The 27,500-nt window shown below is 38.0% G+C and overlaps 3 protein-coding genes across 3 annotated transcripts in view; 2 read left to right on the top strand and 1 right to left on the bottom strand.

The window, feature by feature from the left end:
* Positions 1–646: 646 nt before the first annotated feature.
* LOC138013157 (uncharacterized) lies at positions 647–1,108 on the top strand. Its single transcript, XM_068860165.1, has one exon. It carries the CDS (start codon positions 647–649, stop codon positions 1,106–1,108), a length of 462 nt encoding a protein of 153 aa, XP_068716266.1.
* A 4,664-nt stretch (positions 1,109–5,772) lies between these two features.
* Positions 5,773–14,896, top strand: LOC137996933 (putative phosphatidylglycerol/phosphatidylinositol transfer protein 2). Its single transcript, XM_068842582.1, has 6 exons — positions 5,773–5,942; positions 6,069–6,395; positions 7,248–7,346; positions 9,942–10,064; positions 11,786–11,838; positions 13,977–14,896. The coding sequence occupies exons 2-6, from the start codon at positions 6,134–6,136 to the stop codon at positions 14,055–14,057; spliced, it is 618 nt and encodes a 205-aa protein (XP_068698683.1). The 5' UTR covers positions 5,773–5,942; positions 6,069–6,133; the 3' UTR covers positions 14,058–14,896.
* A 622-nt stretch (positions 14,897–15,518) lies between these two features.
* LOC137996905 (beta-2-syntrophin-like) overlaps positions 15,519–27,500 on the bottom strand; it is an 18,691-nt gene continuing 6,709 nt past the window's right edge. The window contains exons 2-5 of the mRNA XM_068842547.1: positions 25,785–26,013; positions 24,451–24,647; positions 23,995–24,191; positions 15,519–20,592 (exon numbers count right to left, since the gene is read on the bottom strand). Of these exons, the coding sequence (XP_068698648.1) occupies positions 20,488–20,592; positions 23,995–24,191; positions 24,451–24,647; positions 25,785–26,013 (728 nt within the window). The 3' untranslated portion in view covers positions 15,519–20,487. The remainder of the gene's footprint in view (positions 20,593–23,994; positions 24,192–24,450; positions 24,648–25,784; positions 26,014–27,500) is intronic.

Here is a 27,500-nt window from a genome sequence, read left to right as displayed (position 1 = left end):
GATCAGGTTCTACCAGATAGCTGCTCAACATTAGATCATTTTAAGCGGCTTAGTGAAGATGATGTTCGCGCTCTTGTTTCGTCCGCTTCTAAAAAACATTGTGTATTGGACCCTATGCCTTCTTCACTGGTTTCTGATTGTCTGGATGTGTTATTACCTGTCACAAGCAAGATTATCAATTCTTCCTTAGTCCATGGTTATTTTCCGCAAGTTTGGAAAGAGGCTCTTGTAAAGCCACTTCTAAAGAAAGCTGGACTTGCCGCAGATTTTGATAACTTAAGTCCTATCAGTAACCTAAGGTTCATCTCAAAGCTGACAGAGCGAGCCGTTTACAATCAAACTTACGATCACCTTATGGCTAATGATTTGCTCCCCAAGTTACAGTCAGCGCACAGAAAACGTTACAGCACGGAGACAGCACTGCTTAAAATTTACAACGATCCTCCTGAGTATGAATCAACAGCATGTAACACTATTAGTTCTCTTAGATTTAAGCGCTGCGTTCGACACAGTCGATCATAGTATCTTGTTGGAACGTCTGACGAAATCATTTGGCATATCTGGCAAAGCTTTAAAGTGGTTCTCGTCATATTTGTCTGGTCGATCTCAACGAGTGACACTTAAAGGTGGAGTCTCTAAGGTATTCATGACAACGTGTGGAGTGCCTCAAGGTTCGTGTCTTGGACCATTGTTATTCACCTTATACTCTAGTAAGCTTTTTATGATCATTGAAAAGTACCTTCCTTGTTTTCATGCGTGCGCAGATGACATACAGCTATATCTGTCTTTTAAGCCAGGATGCACCGTCACGGAAGAAGAATCTATTGCAGCCACGGAAAACTGTATAAAGGCAATTAGTGCATGGATGATCATGGATAAGATGAAAATTAATGACATCAAGACAGAATTTCTGATAATTGGTACGAAGCAACAACTTAATAAGGTCAACATTAAAACCTTGTCTGTCGGCGACTCTGCTGTAGCACCAGCCGCGATGGCTTGGAATCTGGGAGTGCTATTTGACGAAAATATGACTCTGTTACCACATATTAACAACACAGAAAATAACTATCTGTCGAAACTGCACGAACACTTGTTTATGCTGTAGTTATTGGTAGACTTGATTACTGCAATACCCTGCTCTACGGACTGCCAATGAAATCCATATCCAAGCTACAGCGTGTACAAAATGCTGCAGCCAGATTTGTAACTAACGCATCCAGGTACGACCACGTTACCCCAGTCTTACGGTCTTTACACTGGCTACCAGTAAAGAAAAGAGTGACCTTTAAGATCTTAACACTATCATTTAAAGCCATTCATGGTCTTGCTCCTGATTATATTCAAAGCCTCGTAACATTGCAACGCCCTAGCCGCTATTCTTTACGCAGGAACAATGAACGTTTTCTAAAGCCTTATGGTAAAAAAACTTTGAAAACTTTGGGTGATAGGGCCTTTGCTGTTGCTGCCCCACATCTTTTTAACGCTTTGCCTAGATATATTAGAGATGAGGACAATTTTAATCGATTCAAGACTTTAGTGAAGACAATTCTATTTACTATTGCCTATAACATTTACTTATTTGTAATTTTTATTTAACTTTATATATGTATATATTTATCTTATTTGTATTTTAAATTTAATTTTTAGTTATATATCATAGTAATGGTTTAATAGTTTTATTTATCTTATTGTTACGCGCATGTGATCCTATTCATATATTAACGCGCGCGTTATAAAAAATAAAGATTGAAAGATTGATGTGCATATTCAAGGTTCCTTGCGCAAATTAAAAATATCAAATATTTCGGATAGTGACTTATCCTCCGGATAAAGTCAACCGGTCTTTAAACAACTGGGGCCAGATCTTGTTTATGCTTCTGTTCTTCGGTTTTCTTAGACACCGCACAACCAAAAGGGGGGTGAGGAAGTTCCAAAAATGGCACTGAATCAGTCGACAAATCATAACAGTTTTGAAAACCATTTTGGCGGCATTCTGAGGTGTATTGAGGAGCAGGTGTAGCTCAGTTGGTTACTGTGCGGCTTTCAGAGCAAGAGGTCTCCGGTTCGATCCTGGGTGATTCCAACGTCTGTTTCGACTTTCCTCTAATCCGTGTAGCCATAGCTTTAAATACCCTTTAAACGGAGCACTGACAGAGGAGGGGGTCGGCTTTCATTGATACCACTTTAGTAACTGAAGGAACTATCGACAGTAACAACAATTCGTTCAATTTGGCAAACGTCAGGCAGACATTTGCGTTGATTTTTCCGACAATCAATGAATCCTTTACTGTTAGCTACAGCTATCGAGAAAGTTCTCAAAAGAGAAGGAAGAAATAATGAAAGCGCTTTCGTGGTTTTTGAAAAACAAGTTGCAGATTGGGGTCATCATTGCCCAGTTAAACTTGTAAAACTCTTTCTTTGTTTCGTTGGCCCTTGTTGGGGTTACGTTATAGAAATCACATTTTTCCGATGTTGACTCGGGTATACTCGGAAAAATGCGAGTGCTCCTTTGCTGGAATCGGACCTCCGACATTCTGACTACTAGATCGGGTTCTTGACTGGTCTTCGGGAGACAAAACATGCTACGGATTAAGATTGCATTGGCCTGGGATATACCTTTTCTAGAAATTACCCGGTAGCATTTTTTCTTTCTGCAATGTATTTGTCTCTACATCTTTCCCGTCAGTGAACTTTTCCTGGCACTGGTAAGTTCCGTTAAATGTTGCAATGGAGCCCTTGGCGTTATTCTTAACGTGCACCGGTGGCTCAGTTGGTCGAGCATCGGGCTGCCAGGCGGGAGGCCGGTTTTTTAAATAACTGAGGAGAAACTGAGTGCTGCCTTTGTAATTACATCCGCAAATGGTTAAACTTTCATATCTTCTCTGATAAGGACTATAAACCGTAAGCCCCGTCTCAAAACCTTTCCTGTTAAGGTGGTTAAACAGTTTTTGATTCCTATGTTTCATTCACCTTTTTCTCTAAAACCTTAGATCCTTTGGTCGCCAAAAATGGTAGCAAGCAAGTTAACAACACGAACTTGATAGTTGACATTAGTTGACTGTTTTTTTGCCATGGCAACATGAATAACACAGGCCTTTAAAATCGGTTTTCTTTATTTGTATGCAACAGGCTGGTAACGATGCTCACAAGTTAACAATATTTAAATAATAATTTGGTAGAGAGATCTTTAATTATCCCTTGTTGAAGGTTCAGTGGAATACTTAGAATTTCCTCCGTTACTGTCCACACACTCGGTTTGAGAAGAGTGGAGTGTGCTGTGGTTGGAGCCCATTACCCTGAGTCTCCATCTTCCATATTAACCCTCTGAGTCAAACCATGTTAAGAAGCTCCTCGCAGGGGGGCTTTAGTGGGTGTTTTCACAATAGCCAATCATAAGAGACCTATAGTCAGCCATTTGTTACGCCAAATACGTATGTGACGTGTGTGAACCACTTACGTATCTTCTCAGTCACATACGTCAAAATATAGTTGTTATAAAAATAGAAACAATACAGATGGAAGCTCCGGGTAATGAGCTCCTGTGGCCTGTTTCTCAAAAGTCCCGAAACGTTTCGGGCCCATTTCGGGTGCCACAATTCCCTTTATATCTTCGCAACGCAGAGGTTCTAAGCAACCAAACTTCGCAATCCTCTTAGTTTTTCTTAGATTAAAAACATGTTAAAGGATCAACTTTTCAAAATAAGCAGATTGCAGTTAGACAACTGGCTTCTCGAGCCCGAAAAGTTCTCGGGACTTTCGAGAAACAGACCCCTGGTTGTGGTCTGTCGTCTTTCACATACATGCGTAGGTTGGGTGGGTGGGTGAGATGATAAAGGCTAACAGAGGCGCCTTTACAAGCTGACGTCCTCTCTCACCCCAAAGAAAGAATTGTAAACCATACTTCATATTAGCAACACAACTGTAACCAGTTTTGTTTCACTAAAAAGAAGCTCAAATGCCTGGCATACGTATACGTCACGTTCGGTGGTCGGTAACTCAATACCCCAGGATTAATTTCTGCAATCAAGGTCTGGCAAGTGTACTTTGTAGTCTAGTCTCCCTCGCAGCAGTCTCCCTCGCAACGTTCCCCCAAAAGTACTTTTGGGGGAACGTTGCGTGACATCCAAAAACGGCTGCGAGGGAGACTATTTGTAGTCCTGCCGCGAAAAAAGCGATTTGCGTATTTGGTTCATATTTCTACATTCAGACCACTTACCGGATGAGAGAATGACGTCCCTTTACCGTCCTCAACTTCCCCGTTTTCTGGTTCCCTTCGGTTCCTCGCCATTTTTTTCCAGTTTCAGTTTCCGCTCGGTTCCTCACTACAAATCCCTAATTACTAGTACTTTTGTATTCAAATGACGTTTGAAACAAAGATCTCCCTTTTGTGATACCTTTTTGTAAGAATCTTCAGGCCGACATAAACCAAACTTTTAAGGACGTACCTAGGCATTTTGTTCATTTGTATTTTTGTCTTTGCGAATTGTTCATTTACGTGCATGTGAACACAGGCAGACAACCCTAAGGTGCGAGAGCGCGTGACGTCACGTTATTTTGAGACAGTTGTGACGGCCGATACAACAGATCGAGGAAAATGTTCCATAAAAAATTCATTTTATGCACAGCCAGATAAAAACGCTCACTCACCTACTATTTTCTGCGTTGTCTTGAGTGATTTGATGGGTTTTTGGGAGGCTTCGAATTCCTCTTCAGATGCCACACGGCGTCACATACAATATCAATAGACAAGGCACGCAACTTCCAAGACCGCTCACGGCCGAGTGCCTCCAGAATTTAGCCAAATTTCTCCCACTTCCAAAGGTCGCTCACCTCCTAGCCTTCGGTACGTAGAAAGTCGATAATTTTGCTAGCATCGTGCCAAAAATGATCGCATTTACACGACTCTGCAACGGCAGGTACAAGACACAGGTCACAGGTCGTTGTTTTACCTACACAGGAAGTATCCTAACCCTAACCCTAACCTTAAACCTAAACCCTAAAAAAACCCTAATTCGGCCTAAGGTTAGCTTTTATGAATGTTTAGGATACTCTCTGTATTGGTAAAACAATGACCTGTGAACTGTGACCTGTGTTTTGCACTTGCCGGCTCTGCAACCTCAAAATCCTGCTCGATTTTCAAGCCTCGCTCAGCTCTTTTGTTACCCTCAGAACTCATCCATCATTGGAATTTGATCAAATCAAATTAACCAATCAAAAAGCGCAGATTTATAATTTTGTCCCTCTTGGGGAAAATCTGCGCTTTTAGATTGGTTAATATGATTTGATTAAATTTCAATGATGAATGACTTCTGTCCTGGGAAAACGAAAAAGGACTGTCTGGAAGCCTGGAAAAGGCTAGCCATGTCCCCGATACTCCCCCGCTCCGTCCAGGGGATTAGGAAGAAGAGAGAAGGAAGGGGGGGGGGGGGGGGCGTGGTTTCCCTTGACTAGCGCAAGGTAAAAGAAACGTAAAACTCTAGTCTAACACTGAAATTTTTTCCTAGAGCATACAACTTTGACAACTTTGAGAGCATATTTTTTAAAAAACTACTCATACGTCTGGCATGCAAGAGAAGGTTTTCAGGCTCAAAATCGCCCAAAAACAAGGACATCCAGCCTCCATCCCAAAATAAATAAAGAGATGTATTTGTAAAAATCCCCGGTTTCCTTGCAGATCTTCTATAATTTCCTGACTGTATAATGTTTCCAGAACTTGAAACTGCTTTTCAACTTCGTGAATCATGTGATAAGATTGCCGGAAATGTGGATAACACATGTTGAAGGTTATCTAGTGACTGCGTGACAGCGTGAATGTGTTTACAATCGCTTATGATTTTATATGGGGACCCTAAAAAACTCTTTCGTTGCAAACACTCGTTTTTCAATAATTGAAAACTCGTTCTCTTGATGCGTAGGGCAACGACTTTTCAGCTCAAAAGGTAGTTTTTTGACAGACTTGATAATGTCATTTCCTGTCTCCGAGTGAATAATTTTGATGACCAGAATAATTTTGATGACCATCAGTGGTGTTCCTTATTTCCGCTTTTCTTTTTTCGAAAATTCAGAAAACAGTAAACATTTTCAAGGCACTGGGAAAGAACCTGTGATCACTGCTCTTGTATCCAGTGAAATGGTATTGGACGTGCTTTGTCGTGGATGGAATTCTTTTGGAGTGAGGTTTTGGAGCATAGGTTACAAGAAACGTCTGTTTCTTCAATTTTGCGTGCTCTTGTTTATCGTGGTGTTTGGATTTTTTCTGTGGACTTCTTTATTCGCAAATTTATCCGACCTGAAAATTACACAGAAGCAACATGGCAATGGAAGTACAGCTTGGGATAAATGGGCCGAAAACAATGGTCTTAAGTCCATCGGAGACATTTGGGATAGTTGCGGTAAGTAGATATTTGAAGAATTGTGCCCTTTATGGTTTTGTACTTGAAAAAAATTATGCAACACATAACTTCCCCAAAGTAGTTTAAAAGCCTGAAAATTAAATTTTGTCCTGATCGGAGTAGGTGACAAAAAGAACCGAGCATTCGACGGAAGTGATTAAAATTAATATATTCCGATGAAGCCAAGGGGAACAAGATCAATGACAGTGTGACAGTCGTCAAAAAAAATTTGCGACAATAACTTCATTTCTATTTCAACCATTTGAGCCTTTTTGTTAGTACAATCAAAATGCTTTTGTTCTTGGTTTGAAATCTTTTGATGGAAGGTTAAGTAAACCGGCGCGTAGGCCCTTGCAGCGATCTGCTTCCTGTTTTATTGCAAATCGGAAACAACCCTTTATAACGAAAGGGTCGTTGTCAACACTTGGGTGGCAACGAAAACAAAGATAACAGTATTTTTGTCATAGGACACGTCACGCAAGCGTCACTTTTGAAGTGACCTACTCTTCGTGACAGGATCGAGAGTTTCGAACTGTTCCGTTCAATGTCTCTTCTACTCAGCCAATTAGAGCGTGACCATGGAGTGAATGTAAAGGGAACATAGAAAGGGCAACGGAGTGCATCAATTTTGTCCTCTAACCTGGACATGATTTACCTGTCTGAAGTCAATGGAGTTTTACCCTCTCCCAACCGGAAGTGAAATGTTCACCCCCGTGGAAAGACTTTTTTAATTCTCTTTACTCTTTGAATGACCCACTCCCCTCTTGTATTATATGCTATAAAAATAAATAATAATCGTTATTATATATGTATTATGCTTGGAAATATAACACTTGAATCTTTTTTCTGCAGATTCCAACAAGGCCCGGAAAAAAATAGGCAAAGTAGTAATTCATTATGATGCAAAAAAAAGAAGAGTAATTGCCACAGCAGTTGCCAATTTCACAGCAAGTAAGGCTGGAATATAATGTCGATAAAATTGACGATATTTGCAGATATTTTTACTCTTGTAAGGGAGGAGATCCTTAACTGCAAAACCATTGCTAGACAATTCTCATGTCCCTCAAAAAACAGGTGGAGAGCCATTTCCTTGAGTGAACCACAAAAATATAAGGATTTGTATGGAAATCCCGATAAAAAGCTTAAGAAGATAATTGTGTGAGAAAAATCTCAATTAAAAAGCCTAACCTTATTGCCATTGTGGATAGCTTCCTTCCTGTGTGGTTTTTTTCCAGATCCGACACGATTTGAGCCATTTTTCAATTTCTGGGTTGTCAACTGTTATGATAAAATCCCAAGGCCAGAGACTAAATCCTCAGGAGCCACCAATTTGAGTCAAATATTCCTGGATAAAATGTTCCCACAGTCACAATTACACATCAGAATCAATTGACAAAGACTGAACTTTCATTTCAACCCATCATCAGGAGTCCTGCGAGCCATGTCAGGCAGTGGATATTGCAACAAAACAGCTTTTGAAGGAGGTGCTTTATCACCAAAGTGGCCACGGCTTCGACCATTGATAAATAACAAACTGAGCTGTACCGGGGTGGCAGAGCGTAGTTAGTGTCAACCGCAAATTTCTTTATTCCCCTGGGTCTCCCGACATGATTGCATTGTCTCAGTCTTGTCGTCCAATCACAGTCATGCCTCCTTCGGGTTGACAAACTTAAAAAACACATTCGTGCTGAAAGATGGGAGAATGAAAGCCATAGTGAACAAACTTTTGTGCGTTCATGCTGCTTTTATTAGTTAATAGGACTTTGTACGTAGTTGGCTGTTCGCGATCATAACTGTATTTATCAAGCCTTCAAGGAATTTTTTCCCATAGCTTGTCAACCGCAATTTTTTGTAATCCCCACACAACTGTTTTCTCTCAGATGCTAATAATTAAATTTCACTGGCTTCAGTAAGTCTAGCCACAAAATATCTGAAGCACAATATCCTACGAGAACAAAGTTTATTTGTATTTGCATTTTAATTTCTTGAAGGCTTGCTCTCAATGCACTCATGTCATGAGACCCAGGGGAATAAAGAAATTTGCGGTTTGACAAGCTACGGTCTGCCACCCTGGTAAGGCTCAGTTTGTTATCAACAGTTGAAGCCGTGGCCACGTTAGTGATAAAGCAACTCCTTTGAAAGCTGTTTTATTGCAATATTCACCGCCTGACGCTGCAGGTACAAAACACAGGTCACAGCTCCTTGTTTTACCAATACAAAGTATCCTAAACATTCATAAAAGCTAACCTTAGGCCTAAAAACTTTTATTTAGGCCTAATTAGGCCTAAGGTTAGCTGTTAGGAATGTTTAGGATACTTTCTGTATTGGTAAAACAATTACCTTTGACCTGTGTTTTGTACCTGCCGCCACCCGACGTTGCTCACACTCACTGGACTGCTATAATTGCGTTGTATGATGGGTTGAGATGAAAGTTCAATCTTTGTCAATTGATTCTGATGTGGAATTGTTACCGTGGGAACATTTTATCCAGGAGTATTTGACTCCAATTGGTGGCACCTGAGAATTTAGTCTCTGGTCTTGGGATTTTAATGTAACAGTCGACAACCCAGAAATTGAAAAATAGGTCAAATTGTGTCAGATCTGGAAAATAACCACGTGAATGGCAATAAGGTTAGGCTTTTTAATTGAGATTTTTTTCATATAATTATCTTCTTAAGCTTTTTATTGGAATTCCCATACAAATCCTTGTCGGCCATGCTCACACTGAGCTTGGGGTGCCTGTGAGTGAACCTTTCCCACTGGTAGATACAAAACACATGTCTCTGTTTTACCAATACAGAAACAAATGTAAACATTCGTTAAAGCCAACTTTAGGCCTAAAACTCTTGTTTAGGTCTAATTAGGCCTGAGGTTAGCGTAAATGAATGTTTAGGTTTGTTTGTGTATTGGTAAAACAGAGACATGTGAACAAGACCTGTGACCTGAGACCTTTGTTTTGCACCTATTAGCCCCAGCCCCCACCCATAAAAATGACAATCTCATCTACCCTGAAAGTAGTGGGAGGAGGGAAATTAATAGAAAACTTATATTGCACACCTTGTGTAGAGCCTTTAGAGCCTGTAAACAAATGGATTTAACATGCACCCTTGCTGAAAAAGGTGATGAGACTTTCAAGAACAGAAATGATTTGGATTGTGCAAAATTTGGAGTTAAATGTAAGCGTAAAGGGGGCATATTTTTTAAGTTGATGTAGAGCTTGGTAATACATTGAGTTCTGATCTGTCCCTCACTGAGGAGTAAAATAATTGTCTGACATTTATAGATAGAGTAAAATTTTTGGGAATATAACTGTAAGTCTCACTCCTTGGGGTCATTGGGTTAAAGGGGACATGAGTGGATATAGGGGTTATTAACTCATTGACTCCCAAACCAGTATAGAAGATTGGGAAATTCAATTTGTTTAGAAGCCTTCGAGGCCATCATGGAAATTTCACAAATAATATGCCTCTGTGTGGTGGGCAATTTGATAGTTTCGGGAGCAGTACAGTAATGATTATGTTCATATTATTTTCCTTACATTTTCAGAATTTTCATTGAATGGTGGTGCTGTTCATGTGATAGCTAAGTATCTTGGTCGATCACTATATGATGTCAAACATAAAATCTGTAAACTGGAAGCCAAAACATTTAGGTGTCCAGTGGAAAAAGGTGTGCACTAAGTTTTGAAACTGAATCATTTTGAGACTGAAGATCTTAATCGCAGTTGTGAACACTTCTTTAGCAGAAGGGAAAGAATTAAAGATTTTTTCAGGCTTTTTTTCTCTTCCACTAAAGAAGCATATACAATATTATTGCAAAGAACTTCAATTTCAAAATGTTTCATTCCACACTTCAAATTTAAATTAATTTATGTCTTTCGCATATACATAGGGGTCCTCCAAATCTGCGAGCCATCGAGCCATGCGAGCCTTGCAAATTTCGCATTTAAGTCTAAGCACCCATTTCAAATGGTGCTGATAAACAGTTATTAAGTCTAAGTACCCATTTTAAAACGATTAGCTTTCAATAACTGTGTGACTTGCATGTTGACTCGCATGGCTCGCCGTGTTGGCTCGCATGACTCGCAGCCATGGCTTGCATGACTCGCATGGCTTGCAGGCTCGCACATTAGTACAACTCTATACATATTCTCTAACACATTATATTCTCACTCTACTCTGGGTTTATAATGAACTCTTAAAATGGCCATCTCTCATTTGGCTTGGTTGGGCACTGCACCAGCATTGCAGAGGTCATTGGTTTGAATCCCATCGAAGCTTGAATATTTCAGGCTTGCCTTTCGCTTCTGCTAAAGAAGTGTCCACAAGTGCAAGATCGTCAACCTCAAAATGTTTCATTTCTCACTTCAAATAGTCTTACAAGGACAGAGAAAAACTCTGACCAGGTGCTACAAGCGAACGTTTGCAAAAACGTAATCTTTCCTTGTATTAAAATAATATGTCAAGTGAACATAAAATTTGATATCAGTATGGTATATATTGAACAGGTGAGGGGTGGTTAGGGATGCCACAGCTTCCAACATACATTCTCCTAATTAACCTTTCATTTCATTTTCTGGGTCTATCCACATCAGAATTGTCAGAACACAAAAATACTTTCAACAGTGCAGTTATCTCTATTTGTACTGTACTTCCTTGGAGATCTCATTTGGACCCTATATTCCCCTCTGCCCTTTCTTTGCAGGCTATTTTTGGCCTCCTTCTAGTCTTTCCAAGGGTTCTTTGCCTCTTCCCTTCCCCCATATAGCAAATGTGATTAATGTCACCTAACATGAAGTACCTTGAAGTTCGCAATTGTACTGAAAAAGAGGTTACACATAAAATGAAGAGATTTATTTTCGCTGTTGACTCGTGGATACCCAGGCGGGTATCCCTGTGATGCAGTTGCCTGAGTCGTTGTCGAAAAATACATCTCTTGGTGAAGTTCCTTGTGCCTGTTTGCTGATGGTATAACTCATCAAAGTTTATCTATTACCTCATATTGAAGGGAGGGTACTAACACCTTTTTGTCCAAGGATGGGTAAATTATGTACTATTACATTTTGTAACAAAATAATAATTTAAGAGGTTTTTAGGCCAAGCATTGACCCTAATTTGCACTGTGTGATTTCCCATTGGCGAGTAAACTTGGCTAGCATATTAGACAAAGTGAAATCTGTAGTTGCCATCTGTCTCAGGAGGAAGAGGATTTATAATTAAAAGAAAATAATAATTATTTTCTTTAACCCTCTCTCGTGTGGAAACTCCCTGGCATGTTAGAGAACAGTAACTAACTCCTATCCTGGATGTTTATTTTTCTGTCATCCAGTTGTATTTTCATTAGATTTCCACTCATAACAACTTTTGCCTTTATTAATTTTACATTTTCAGGAAAAGAAATGTATGTCAATGAACAAATCATGCTGCCAAAGTACATTCCCAGGGTAAGATAGTACAGCGTATCTCATTCATTTTATAGACACCCTTTTCAAAAAGTATAGACCAAAGTCAACATCATAATTAATAATAATAATATTGATTGTCTCCAAAGCACGGTTAAATTAATGCAGTTATTTGGTAACAAACCTGAATCAAGGCTGTCAAATCAACACACCATTATGGGGGCTAGGGGCTAGTTTTCAAGTTTCTTTAAAAAAAAAATAATATCTGTATTGTGTCTGTCCCCCCCCCTTCCTCCCCCAATTCCCACAACTTGACATAATGGCTAAAAGAATTTAATGAAGTGAAGCTCAAAAAAATATTTTTAACTTCTTTATTGATTTTGGAATCTTTTACTAATTGTCTGGCGTTAGACAGAGTCAAACCTGTTAAGTCTCACTCCCAGGGGTCAATTGGTTAATGGAGGGACTGTTTTTGACTGGTTAACTGCCAGTTAGTTGAGCCTCAGATTACCGCTGCTAGGGAGGGGGTTGGGAGGTGGTGGGTGGGCGATCAAGAGTTTAAACTGCAGCCAGATCAACACTTGCACTCTTCTAAAACTGAAGAGGAAATGATGCCTTTGTTACCACATCTACAGACTTTTAGACCTTCCAGTTTTCTCATATCGGGGCCATGAACCCTCCTCTCCACTTACGTCCAGATGCACACCCAATTTTGACATCCAACATGAAGTGTCCCTTTAAGTTTATTAGCATTTGCTACATAGATGAACTATGTAGGCCAGTGTCTGTAAATGAAGTAGAGACAGCACTTAAGAGCACAAAAAGTGGAAATTAAGGCACCTGGACAAGATGGCATTCCATCAGATATCTTGACGTATGGCGGCCCCAGTCTGAAATCAGAGTGGCTAAAACTTAACAACACAAGTTGGCAAAACCAGTGTCTCCCTCAGGAATTTAAAGATGCTCTTATTGTGACAATATTTAAGAAGAAGGGAGATCGACCGAACCGACTGTGGGAACCACCGAGGAATCTCTCTGCTCTTTGTTGCTGGCAGAGTTTTGGCCAAAATCATTTAAAACAGGATAAAGACCATGTCAGAAGAAGTCCTTCCTGAAAGTCAGTGTGGATTCCAAGGCGGCAGATTCACTGCAGACATGATATTTAGCGTGAGACAGCTCCAGAAAAAGGCAAACGAGCAGAAGAAAGCCCTCTATGTGGTATTCATCGATTTTTCAAAGGCTTTCGACACTGTGGATAGGGAGACCCTTTGAAAAGTGTTGGAAGTATAATGGATGCCCAGACAGACTGATCAACTTCATCAGAATTTTCCATGATGGAATGATGGGAAGAGTGGCAAATTGGAGGGAATATCAGTGAGGCATTTGACATCAAGCACGGCGACAACCAAGGATGTGTTCTGGCTCCGACACTTTTTACTCTTTATCTCGCTGCAGTCCAGGAAACCATGGGAAAAAACTTGACCAGAGGTGTGTACATCAGGACCAGAACAGACGAAAAGCTGTTGAACCTCATTCAGCTAAAGGTATGCACCAAAACCCGAGAAGTGTGTGTTCGGGAGTTTCTGTATGCAGATGACTCAGCATTGGCTACCTGCCCTTGACCCAGAAGATATGCAAGAAATTGTTGACCTTTTCTCTGCAGCCGCAACTGACTTTGGGTTGAAAATCAACGTGGCCATGACAGAACTCCTCTACCAGCCCCCACCTGATGAGAGGACTGCTGATGCTAAGCTGAGCATACTGGTCAATGGAGTTGTCCTGAAAACCACCAAATCCTTTACCTACCTTGGCAGTACAGTAACTACTACAAACTCATTAGCCCCTGGTGTTGTGGCCTGGCTTTGTTCTGGATGCAGACACTTCCACATAATGTACTGATTGTAAACCTGCATAACAAGCACTACAGCGAAGTAAATGAGTCCTCAGAAGCCACCATGTAAGTGGCTGATAAAAGTACATCACTTCCCTTCAAAATACCCCTTTGCTTTTACATTTTTCTTCTTATTATGCTATACAACCAGGGACGTGTAAAAAGTAAAAAAAAAAAATATAGCAACTATGCCCTCACCTGAGCCTTTGAATTTTTTTATCAAAAAGGCCTCATGGTAATTTGCAAAAGTACAAACTGGGAAAAATTAACATTATTTTGTTGATTTTAGGGTGAATACTTTGCAACTGCAAAGCTGATAAGTAAACATGAAGAGTGCCTTGCCATGACAGAATCCAACATCATACTATGAGGAGAAGAATAACATCATTGTTGATGCTGATTTGTAACAAGCAAAAGTGACCCGAGGAACATCTCCTCTTAACTGAAGAGTATCATAAATTCAAGTCTAGTATTGTACACCAGAGTATAAAGCCATAAAGCGTACACCCAAATAGCTGGGATTACATTTCCTAAAACTGCGACAACAATGAAATACTGTAAGAATTTTAGGAAAGGAATGGAAAGAAGATTTTATAATTATAATAATTATTATAAAGATGCATTTTCCCTCATCATTCACGCATTCAATTTCATGAAAAGTAAACAGATATAATAAGGGAGGTGGCCTATCAATTTAATGCTTCAAATCCAAATTTACCTGAGCTTGTGGAAATTCTATTCTAATTCTCTTGCATAATATGAAGTAAAAGGTACTGGTACGTTCAATCACAGCCACAATACCAAATTCAGTAATTGCGAACAACAGTTCCAGTCCACCGACAGTCGGTGGAGTGGAGCTGTTCTTCACAATTACCCAGACTTCAATGAAGAGCTTTGCAAATCGTTAGGTCTAGATCTGTGATGGTTAAACTTGGCATGAGGTTTGAAACTTGCTTTTCAAAGTTAGAGTTGAAACAGCATTATTCAATTTAGGTTATGTTAGGTACTATTTTATTAAATGCTTGAGCTCAGAAAAAGTTTTATTAACTCAAGTTTTATTTTATTGATACAATCCAGCTGAGAGGTCGATCAATTTTCATAACATATGCATGCATTTATAATTAAACTCAAGTGTGGAATTTCTTGAGAGGGTAATCAACTTTGCTTTTAAGGTAAATAATAATAAAATATTATAATTTTTTATTATTACTTATTCCCAAAGTTAACAGGATCTCGTGCAAACACGAACTGGAATTGGCCCACTATCTACTTCAAACATTTATAAAATCACATAATCCTTTGATTCCGAAGCCGCCCTGAACCAGCCATACGATTTTACTTGTCAATGGGTTAATCACTCACTGAACAACCATGTCCCCATTAAATGAAAGAGTTATATAAAAACTGAAACCCTAAAGAAACAAGGCAAAGTGAGTTCAACAACCATCTTGATCATAATGGGGGCTTTTTAAAAGATCGACCTGTAACGGGAAGATCTACGAAAATGTTACCTCAAAACATAACTTTGCATTATCATAAGTCGTTCACAATTTTACCACCTCAATTATGTTGTACAATGTTTAATAGTGAAATATTGTAAAAATAAGGAAAACTTGTCAAAGGAAGACTCTCCGTTGCATGGTCATGTTGGCGACAAAACCTCATTTGGTGATAATTATGAAGTTGTTTTTATGCTGAGAACTGCAAAATAATGAGAATGAGTACTTTTCTTGTTTTAACCAACGATATCATTTTGTTGTTAACACTGTTGTTTCTTTAAGTCCCTAAAAATTCTTTGTAACCTTAAATAACAGAAACACAAGGCACAATGTTCTGAAAATACTTTTATTTATTTCCAAGATTCCTTCAAAAATTCGATTTGCGCTATAGTTATTTTACATCAAATTAAATGTTCAGACAATCTGTAATCTAGGTAACTTGCTAATGTAAGTGCAATAATTATTAATCTTTGAGGCCATTTCTGCATTAGCCTCAGTGTTTTGGCAAAGTGGGTCCAAGAGCAAGTTCGTAATGGTAATTACCCATAGGAATGAAAACTAAATGTACTTCATCAGAGACGTTTTACACTTGGAAACTTGTTCCCAGAGGTTAATTAATATGGCCTCAAAATTGTCAAAGAAAAAGGCAAAACTGTCTAAAGCAAAGCTCGATAATTTCTTGTAAAATTCGTCACAAGGGTGACTGCAAAAGGAAAAATTAACATTAAGCAGGTGACACACAGTTCATCTTTCTTATGCTTAATGCTGATCAAAACAGGCCATTCACACAGTTCAACATTATTTTTTTAATCAACAAAAGTTGCACAAGCATGAATGTTTGAGTGCAACTGAACCATAATTTTAATTTATGGTACTTTTTCAAATGCTACATACTTTTAAAGCAACTTCCAAAACAACAAAACTCTTAAACTTATTAAATCCAGAATTTACAGTGAACATTTGATGAATTTAGAAATAGTGATTCTATCCGGGGACTGGGTTGAGCCTGTTCTGACAACTGCATGCAAGTAAGACACACATTCAAAGTGTTTCTTAGTATTTTTTAGTGTCAATTGAAGGTGATATGCCAAACTGGTGAAAGGTCCCTTTAGAAAGCTTGTAAATTAGTTCCTTTGTTTATCTCACTTGGCCCAAAGCCCATAGAATAAAAAATAACCTTGGAATTAGGAAGGGTGCAAAATTCAAATTCAGTTCAAAAATGTATCCACTTAATTAATTAGGTAATTTTTATATGTTTCCAACAAGGTATTAGTTCAACTATTTTTGCCCTTTTCTCATTAAGTCTTCATTATACTTCTCTGTAAACCTGTTTATGTTTTTAGAGAATAAACTGTCTGTCTGTCTGTCAAATGTTGCTTTGAGAGATGTAGATTTTAAGGTTCAGTTGCATTTTACATCATGTGTTGTCAGCTTAAAGGTCACATATACATGTAATACGAACACCTATATGTAGACACCTCTTGATCCAGATACACGTACAGTTCAAATGTAATAATTACTCAAATTATCAGTATGCTATAGAGTGGTTTTCAATTGAGTGTCGAAAGTAATAAGATAATTACTTTGGTTTTGCATTACTTTACTCAGTGATTGGTTCAAAGTTCTCGCGCCACTTTTTTAACCAATCGGAAGGGGAACCAAAACCAATCGTAGCTTGCACGTGCACATTTTCCCGCGTTTTGTGTCGGCTACATGTAATTACTTTGAGTTTTGATTGGTTTACTGGATTGTCTCCGTCCTTTTTGATTGGCCAAAGTAATTACTTTGGTTTTGGTTTTACGACACTCGTTTGAAAACTGCTCTATCTACCCTGAAGAACCATCATGATTCTAATAACTTACATCAAGTGCAAACAAGTAAGAGCATCAGTGTTGCATCACCGTTTACGGGCGAAGGCGAAGCTGACAGTATGTAGATGTGATACAACAGACTACAGGCAAGGTGAATTAAGGCACAGTTTAGCTTTCATATCCCTCAATAATTATTATTTATGTAGTATGAGGCATCTGAAGAAGATCAATCTCAAAAAAACCCGTAAACCAGGACAGTCCAGATAAAATAATACTTAATTTATGTGAACAACCATTAATTCATGAAACGTTTCATTTTTCTTCCTGAATTATTGATGAGTTGAATAATAATACTAATATTAGTTACTTTGTCATTCACTTTTTTCACAAGTCAGACATAATTATAAATCACAGGCACATTACATTGATGACCATGATGCAAAGGCAACAAAAACCGCTACAAATTTGCTATTTGGGGCATCATAATTATACAAAAATCATTATAATATTACACAGAACAAAAACAAGGAATTGTAGAATTATCTTACTCCTGGCACAATTACATTATTATTTACAAGACAGTTCTTCCATGAGCTCTTCAGTTACTGCCACTAATAATTTATTGCACTCATTAACATAACCATAACATTGACATTTAAAATATAATTTGTTCAATTTCAAAGTTATACAATACATAATATCTAAAGAAAAATCACATTGTGAAGTTAAGCATGCAAGTTCATTATAGTGCCATTACTGACGCAGTTAATGATGCATTTACTTTTAGCTTGAGGCCAATTTAATTCTACAAAATAATTTTGCCCACAAATTTGCTTGAATAGCATTCACAAGCACATGCCTTTCCAAAGTTGCGAATTAAGGCCACATAGATTCTTTTACACTGTCTCATTATGGATTCTTATTTATACTGTCTTATTATGGATCACGACAAATTTTTTTCTACATACTTGTCTCAGAGAAGTTGAAAAAGTTCAAGTGGCACAACGTTCGTTCTACTTATTGTAAGTAAATTGTTAGGATCAACAGATTGATCAATGAATCATAATGTTCTTTATTTTCATAAAGATTAACTCTTTCTAGAAAAAGGAACACATCACTTTGTATCAAAATTTATAAACTTCCAGTTCTTGGCAAAGATGATTCACCTTGTGGGACTGTGTACAATGTACATTTAAGTACTGTGGTATTAGAAAAAACTTCACCACAGCAGCAAAAAACACACTGGCATTAAAAATGTTCATCTATTAACAATTACGATGATGATGTTGATGTTGAAATTTAAGTACCCTTCTAGCTTATGCAGCTAATGAAAATGTTTCGTAAACTTGGATTCAAGGGGAAGAATTACGTTAGCTACAGTAAACAAGATTAAGTAGCAATAAACAATGCTCTCTTAGGTTGGTTTACCAAAGAAAACTTTACTTCCATTCTACCACCATTGATGCTCGAACAATCCTTGGAAACATACATTTCAGGGGAAGATCTAGGATAAATGATGACTGGTTTCCAAAACAACCAAATAGTTTCTTGGGGGTCCCGGGGCATACTCCCCCGCAATTTTTTTTGGGATTTTAGCCCTTTAAAGTCCCCTTTCCTGTGTTTCTGACCGATTTCTGTAAAATGGTAGAAACCGCTATGTACATGTATCTGTCCCTGCATTTACCACGGAAAACTGAAAACACCGTGTTTACCGAAGGAAAAGTCAGTTAAGCGTAGTTAACTTGGGACCTCAACCAATAATCCTTTTTTTCAGTTACATGTCTAACATTATTATACAAATAATATTACACCTGTTGTTCTAAAATTATAACAAGTAGAAAGCTTTCCAAAATTCCCTTGCATTAGCAATGAAATAATGAATCAGTTGACTTTCAAACAACTGGCATTGTACTGATCACAAATTATTGACAGCCAATCACTGAAATATTTTCCTTAGCAGTACATGTAAACAATAAAATAGTTCCTAGAACATCCTTATTTTCATGCTGAAAAATACCTATTAATTTTCCCTACAAATACTGGTAACTCTGTCCAATATGTTGTTCTTGTAATCTTAAAAAGTCCCACCTTCAACCAACAGGCTTTTCAACCGTGTGTTTATGTTATGGAAATTCACATTGCTTATCGTAGTGATCTGATTGGATGAATTTCAGCTTTGGGTAGATTTTCATATATGAAAATTGTTCTATGGCATGCAATACACCTTATTCCAAAATGGCCACCATCTTAATATTTTTTTGTTGGTATTCAAATTAGCCCTTCTTGCCTCGTTTTAAAGCTCAAAAATCAATAGAATATTTTATCTTGAACGAGGCAACAAGGACCAATTTGTATGCACATAAATCAGTGGCCATTTTGAAATAAGGTGTACGCCTGTCGGTTGAAGGTGTGCCTTTAAGCTACCGGTACGTGTAACTATGATTATGGTCCTAATGCAATAATACTATGCACTGCAAACAGTGACGTAAATAATAAAAATATTTCTGTCAATCTGTTCTGGTCAATGCCCTTATGCCAATAATATGCTACTCACAGTTGCCTGTGATAAAATCTGCGGAAACAAGTGGAAGCTGTCATAGGCCATAACTTTTTGTCCATCAAAAGATACATGTGCTCATGGAGAATAGCTATAATAATAATAATAATAATAATAATAATAATAATAATAATAATAATAATAATAATAATAATAATTATTATTATTATCATATTTAAGAGACTTTCAAGAAGTCAAAACACTGAAAAATACTCAAAGGTTTCATGAAAGAGTACTTTGCACACGCTACATTATACTGAAACCTTCATTTAATCAACCTTTTATTAAGAACAATGGTGAGTCCAGCACCCACTCACTGTAAAACGTATAAAAAGATGCCATGAAAGCCTGAAATAACAAACTACATTCCCTGATTCCTTAGCATTCTATTTACTCAAGGGTCCACTACAAAGGCAATCTAATATTCCAGAGAAACCGTTAATAGCTTTATATCATTCTTTTTGCTGCTACAGAATAATATTATTATTTTGTCATCTACACCTCACAGCCACTGCTGAATGCTTCATTAGAGAAGAACAGAGGTTTGGTTGTGCATGCCAGAAAAATGACTGTTTCAACCAAAATGGCCTGTAGCAAAGTAAAAAAGTGGTGCACATCTTCCAGCCCAATGCCATCAATAAAGAGAGAGAATGAGAAAACAGTGCATGTGCTCAAAAACTCTTGTTGTGAAAAACACACAAAGACAATTTACTGTAAGAGCTTTTAGACTAGTGGAGTTGAACATAATATTTTTCTATTTGCTTCATCAAATATTTTGCACGTTGTGTTAAAGTTTAGATAATTCTTGAAGGGGGCAGGGAGTCAGTCTGCAAACGTTTAAAAACTAAAACGACTTAAAGATGTTTCAACGGCTGTTTAAAGTTCTGTCACAGGTTCTTGTCAAGGTTGTAATGCTCTCACCAAGGCAGTTACTCAAGCAAATAATCCAAGACGAGTTGTCTTTGCTGATAAGAAGGTGTGCATGACAAATACCACTGGCTTGGGACAGCCATGGAGATCCAATTCCAAATCTAACTCCTGCGGAGACAAACATGAGGGATTCTTTATTTAATAACTGAAGACCTACATCCCAATAGGCTAAATAAATAAATGGTCATTTAAGTGCTACTATCATCAAATTTTGATCCCTTGAATATTAAGGTTTATCACATATAGAATTCCAGGAAAGATATATTAAAAACGCTGTTTACTGTTTGGAAATATCTGCATTGGTTCCGGAGTTATTTCAGTTTGAAAAATGTGTAAAATATGCAAATGAGAGGACTGATGTTGTCATTCACTCAAGCCAATATACAGTACATGTACATGTAGTATCAAGTATAATTATAAATAAAGCTACATGTATCTCGCTCACTCTACTGCAGAGACCATTGCAACTTGGTAGGCTAATTGTTCTACAGGAAACACACCTACGGCTATAAAGAAATTAGTTCCCATGGCAACTCACTCTTTTCCAGTCCCCTCCAACTGGATTTCAACGTTTTTGGTGATCTTACATGTAAGCTAGGAAAACATTTAACAAGGCCAAAACCTCAACCTAACATATCTATATCCTTGCAGGATCATGCAGATGAGCCGCCATTGGTAAATGCCAGACGTGGCCAGCAAAGCCTTTAATATCAGGGAGGTCTGGAACCCAGTATGTTGCCATGGTAACAAAACTGGTAAGCTCATGTTGTAGAACACATCTACTAGAATCTTACCGCAAAGAATCAAGCGTATCTGATACAAATTGGCCGAGATATCTTTTTTCATCATATTTGATCAAACTTTGGTTGAGTTTATGACGTCAACTTGAAAAAGAGATATTTGAAAAATTTTCAAATTTAATAGTAAACAGCATTCTTCTTCTCATATAGACTCCATGTTTAAATGTACAGGGTGTTTCAAAAGTTTGTTCTGATATTGTTTGCTTATATTTCAGTCTGTACTGTACCTCTTGGAAAATTAAGTATGTTATTCCTTATTGATTTTACATTGAATATCTTATTTAAATAAATTATTAGTAACTAGAATGGCCTCCTTTATTTTTTAGATATTTCTAAGCGGTGGGGCATAATAATGCGCGAGCTCCTGAAGCGTGTCGAGAGTTGGTATTTTTCCGCCTGTAACGTAGTCGCCTTCTCGTCTTGTCCAGTGTTTCAGGGGCTGGATCTTTGTACGCTGTCTTGTCAATGATCTTCAGATCAGGTGAGTTTGCCAGCAAGTCGTCCATGGATACAAAAGTTTGGCAAATTCTTCTGACACGCCTTCTTTGAGCTAAACTGCGTTCTTTTCGTCGGTCTGTCGCCTTGAGCTTAACGGTTTTCTAGAATTTCTTTGATTTACATTGTAGTACTTGGAGGTTAAGGTCTGGCCACTGGGTAAGATGTGTAACTTCATCAGACCATGACCCGTCATACCTCTCCATACCATCACCCTTGCACTTTATTTCATCTGGTATGCCAGGGGAACGTCACACTGCTGAGAGCCCCATACAATGGGGTTTTCTGGTTTCGGGTAATGAACTAGATACATGTACTTATGACACTCATCTGTAAATAAGAACTTCTCCCAATCCTCTGCTGTGAGCTTGCAGTATTTCCAAACAAATTTCAAATGGGGCCTTCTTTGCTTATCACTTAAAGGGGATAGGTCACGCAATTTTAGGCAATTTCAGCACTGATCGAATGATCACAGAATTAACTAAAATATCAAAATAACTGTTCAAAACTGTACAAGAACTCTAACAAAACACAGGGAAGCCAAGAACGGACATGGATGGACAAAACTGGATAGGATTGAAATATTATTTATATCAGTCTGTATCAAAATGTCATTTACACAGCTGGAAAATCATTCTCAGTTGTTATGTGGCCATGATTTTGCAAATGAGAGACTCTTGCTCTGCCAATTTGACGTTTAGAGCTCATAATTAACAAAATTAAACAAATTTTCCTAAAATAGTGTGACCTAGCCCCTTTAAAGGTTGTTTCTTATTTTGCTTGAAAGCTTTCCAATCTTTGTTGGTCAATCTCCGTACCGTTGTGCTTGAAACGTTGATATCCTGATGTTGAAGTTTTTAGCAATCTTTCTTGTTGGATTATTACACTTATACTTAACTTTCTTGATTACATTTCTTGCATAGTTTGTCAAAACATAATGGCCATCCTATCCTTGGTTTGTCCTCAAAGGACTTCCTTTTTGACCACTTGTACACCCATTGTTCTGTCTTTTTAAACAATTTGGCAAATTCGTTGAACATAAAATAGCTGCCTGAGCTCTAGCACAATCAGTGACTGCCTGACAGTGACTGTGATTTCCGTGACAGAGCAGAGAAAATCCAAAACAAAGGGAATAAATACGAAAATAGACAATGCGCAGGAAAAATATGGCGGGACAAAGCATGTGTGTTTGCACATTGGGCGCGAAAAGTCAAAAGTGTTGTCATTTATTCAAATGTTAGATTGAAATTGCTTTGAACAATTATTTAGATAAATTTATTAACTGAATCAGTTTCAGTTTGCCTAAAGATACATTAAATTCTTGAGACAAAATGCAATTTTCAATCAGAACGAACTTTTGAAACACCCTGTATGTCACAGATAGGAAAGATGTGAATTTTGTCATAGTAGCACATGTTCCAATAGAACAAAATTGTGGCAGCCACAAAAGCCCCCTCAGGATGGTAAGGCATAACACTGATAAGTTTAGAGTTCATTGCAACTGCGTGAGCAGTGAACCATGCAGACTAGTTAAGCACAATAAATACAGTTGTATTTGCCATTAATATTGCCATCTTGAGGAGGATCTCCAATACATGTATATAAAGATAATAAACATTTTTTCTCTATTTTCTCCTCTATTTTTTCTAGTTAAGAATAATTATTTAAAACAAAAGGTTTAACTTTTGTTTTTTCATTGTTTTGCATTCAGAACTATTAAGTTTGTAGGATCTTGAACATGGAAAATAACATAGAAAACCTGCCCATTGTTTTGCTAATAAATTATATCAGTCCAATGGAGACTAGTTCCAAAACCCTCACAGCTTTCAGCATAAATATTTTTCTCCGATTCCAGTAAAATTATGATGTCTATAGTGAGCAGCTCCAATTTTAACAGTACATGGATAGATAGCTAGATAGATAGCTTTATTAATAAAACCATTGCAGCCTTACGGCTGAATTACGGATTATTTACATATAATAATAACTATAAAAATATATAAAAAGACAAAAGTTTAAAATGATGAAAACACTCCTTAAAATCTACAAATATTAAAAGTGTATACACAACCCCAGGTTCCATTATTGATTTGCATAATAAAAATTTACAATTTACAATGAAGGGCATTCGCAATGACAAAAATAGATTCCCTATAACTACAGAACTATCTCGGAAATAGTGAGGTGTCATGTACTAGAGGTAACAGCTGTTTACCTGTTCAGACTCATCTGCTCCAAATTCTAACCAAAGCATTCTTTGTCCATCATCTGCAGAGCGCTTCAGTTTTTCAAATGGGAAATACCACAAGACCTGTGCACGTCCATTGCCTTCATTCACACGAGCATCAGTAAGAGTAAAACCATTATCATAGTGGACAGTCAGGCGAGCATCTTGGTCTCTCCAAGTGACAGCTAACAAAATATTCCATACATAAAAATGACTGGTGGCATTTTCACATCATTCAAGGAAGATTTGAACAGCTTTCCACACAGAAATCTCAAACAGTGCAGGGTCAATACAATTATGCAAATGAGGCTAAGATCATTCTTATGCCCAATTGCCCAGCTGGTGTCCAAATCACAGGATCTATAGGTAGAACTCGATAAAATAATTCATTCCTGAAATCCTACTGACTTTGATTTCTGATTGGTTAGTCATAGTTTTTCTTACCACAATTGATTTCCTTGATCAACAACGCAGCATCATGAGCTCCTTGCACCATATTGCGAGACCAGTTTGCCAGCTCCCGTGGAGTTTCCACTCTAAACATGTGTGCCTCTACTCCTTTTCTTGTCCCTGTGCGTGTTCCAAATGTCAAATCCTCACTGTGAATATTATGATTAGTGCCTTGACCTGAATGAACCAATCTAAAAAAAATAAGAATTGTAGAAAACATAAGAAATAAGAATGTAGAGGTCATGTAAGCTGGGTTCAAGCATTCCATTTTTTTTGGGGGGGGGAGGGGGGTGGGGGGTTATGCTGTGGTCTGGAAGATGCCCTGTGGGACGAAAATGAATAATACTTGTATCAGGCCTTCCTTTGCCTCTCCTTCTGTTTGCCAAATTTTGCCCTACTACACTTGATCCCAATTGTATGTACATGTAGCTACATGTAAGAATAAATTCATCCGGTTGAAGTTTCTATTGAGGTGGTAAGTTTACGCTCTGAGCATCAAAGGGAAACAAGATGGTTCCCAGTGTTTTGCAACAACCAGCATTCTTCAAGATGGCGAATACAGGGAAAGAGAAGACATGCACAACAGCACTTAAAACAATGCCTTTATTTCAGTTCCAGTACAAGGCTGTTGCCTAACAGGAGCCCGGTAGCCTGGGGCTCCCAAAGAATAGCTCTGGGCGCCTTAATTTTTCACAGCAACACCTTTCACTTCATATGTTGGGCTCCTAAGTTCTCAGCGTTTAGCTCTGAGGGCCCCTTTAAAATTTTCGTAGGCAGCAGCCTTGCAGTATAGATAAATTCTAGTGATAATTCCGCATACTAACAGATATTCAATCTTTTTTTTGTTAACACATCGAATGACTTTAAACTTTGTAGAGAATAATTTGACATCTCAGTCGCTTCAATCGACGGCCAAAATCCAGCTGGCAATCACCCCTTTCTCAAGCGGCAATTTTCATCAGCAGCCAGCCCTTAGCGACATCCCTGTACGCTTATCAAAAAATTTGATTCCCATGAGCTCAAATCAAATAAAAAACAACCAAAAAAATTGAGCATGCAAAGTTAAAAACATTACACCAAAACTGAATGAGCAGGGTTACAAAATAAAACTACAGTTGTAGTATTGATTTGTTGCCATCCTTGTAAATAAATTTTAAAGGTTCCTACTGAAAAGTAGCAAAGCACCATAAAATCTTGCTAAATATTCAGCAAAAGTTGTTTTTCCACGGCCTAAAAGGAAGAAACTCTAGAATGAAGAGAATGATGAAGACGATGATGATCACAATTATGACGCAAAATTATCCAAAGAAAAAGGAACATAATCGTACCTCGTTGCTAGAAGAGGGTGGCTCATAACGGGAGCACTCCAATCATCTCTTGACCAAGGTGCTGCCACATACAATAACATATCTTTTTCTGTCAGAGCAACAAACACAGGTTTCCATTCTGTATGAGAGCTGTCTCCACCAAGATGAACTTGCTCACTGAGCCATCCCATAGCCTGCACTTCACGATACCCAGTATTTGAACTCAGCATATCATTAACTTCTTCAATTGCTGAGGAAGAGATAACAAATAATTTGATTTTCTCAGCCAGTTTGCAATAAGATCAACATAGCAAGAAAAATGTTCTACCAATAAGAACGACATTATTTTACAGTGTAGTTTCTCATGCTACATAATAATAATGTCTCCTCTCATTATCACTTTTTTTTCCATTTCACACTACTTTTCAGAGATGTATCCAGAGTGCGTCATTACGTCCTGGGACGCACTCGTTTTCCTTTTGGACGCATAGATTATGGAACAAAGGGTCCAATTGGACGCAGAAAAAAAAAATCGAATGTTTATGCAAATTATGAACGCCAGGAAAAACATGCGAATGGCGTATTTCACAAGGAAATTGAAAATTCCCATTTCTCACAACGGAAAAATGATAGAGTTCCTTAAATTTCAAGATAAGCTGTTATTTTCCGATTTTTGTAGTCGAATAATTGTGTCCACCTTCAGGAGTTCAGTTTTGAATTCGCACGTGTTGTGTGACATGATCTGAGCTGTTTGTTAGGCAAGACAATCGGCGACACCTTTCGATCTTCCGCCAGTGATAATTAAACATTTCAGTCGAAGTTCAGTTTGTTGCATACTTTTCAAGTGAATTTCAAGCATTAGTTCGCTTATCGTGAGGGAAATGACAGAGAATCCAACTGCAAAGTATGTTAAATTTTTGTTTTGTGCAACCCTGTTGATATTAATTCCGGGCGTGCACGTGTCATCGTCTCGGTTCTTGTCCAACCTCGTTCCCAGGGTCTCTCTTCTCTGCCTCCATTGTCGTTGAGAGAAGACCCTGGTTCACGCTGGTCACGTGTCTCCCAGAATCTGGGAGGTTGGCGAAATGTGTGTTAGGGGACGGGTGGCAATGTGGGCTTTGTTGACATTGCAAAGAAGGGAATCAGCACGCAATTGATTTTGTGGCCAGATAACCATTGACAAAACGTTTGACAGAAGTATTTTATGTACTTCACATATGGAACCCGATGTGAAAGAAAAAAAGTTGTGGTCAAATCGATCAGACGCCACAGAAAATATCCTCACGTTATTCAAGTTTTCATCCGTGTCAAGGTCCGGATCAACGAAGAATGCTAATAGTTTGCGACAATTTTAAAGGAAAGAAGATTTTGTCGTGCAAGAAAACAAGCGAAACGGTTATCCATGGAAAACAAACATGTTCAGCGATCAGCCGGTGCGTTGTTATTTAAGTTCTCGAGTCACATATCGACCTCAAATCCATCAAATCAAACTGTATTAGCATGTGCAGGTATTTCATTTTGTTCTTTGATTTTCGTTTTTCTTTCGAAAGTTAAACAACGTGATTGCTAAGGTCGCAATCTTGTACAGCGAGTTGACAGTTTGACTTATGATATTTATATTTCAACAACTTCGTGTAAATTGTCGATGTCGTTAAGATTTTTTTTACCACTGCACCGCTCTTTAATAGCCTGTATATTTTTAGTCGCAGTAAAATGAAAGAGACATTTTTATCAAGC

Source organism: Montipora foliosa, chromosome 1 (genome assembly GCF_036669935.1).
Source record: "Montipora foliosa isolate CH-2021 chromosome 1, ASM3666993v2, whole genome shotgun sequence".
Taxonomy (NCBI): domain Eukaryota; kingdom Metazoa; phylum Cnidaria; class Anthozoa; order Scleractinia; family Acroporidae; genus Montipora; species Montipora foliosa.
Note: the sequence above shows the minus strand (reverse complement) of the source record. Positions and strands in the feature narration are given on the sequence as shown.

Bases quoted from the DNA above. Each gene is read 5' to 3' on its own strand.
- LOC138013157 (XM_068860165.1), top strand. From the start codon at position 647: ATGACAACGTGTGGAGTGCCTCAAGGTTCGTGTCTTGGACCATTGTTA.
- LOC137996933 (XM_068842582.1), top strand. From the start codon at position 6,134: ATGGTATTGGACGTGCTTTGTCGTGGATGGAATTCTTTTGGAGTGAGG. The intron at 6,396-7,247 runs GTAAGTAGATAT...TTTTTTCTGCAG, and splicing joins AGACATTTGGGATAGTTGCG to ATTCCAACAAGGCCCGGAAA. The intron at 11,839-13,976 runs GTAAGATAGTAC...TGTTGATTTTAG, and splicing joins TGCCAAAGTACATTCCCAGG to GGTGAATACTTTGCAACTGC.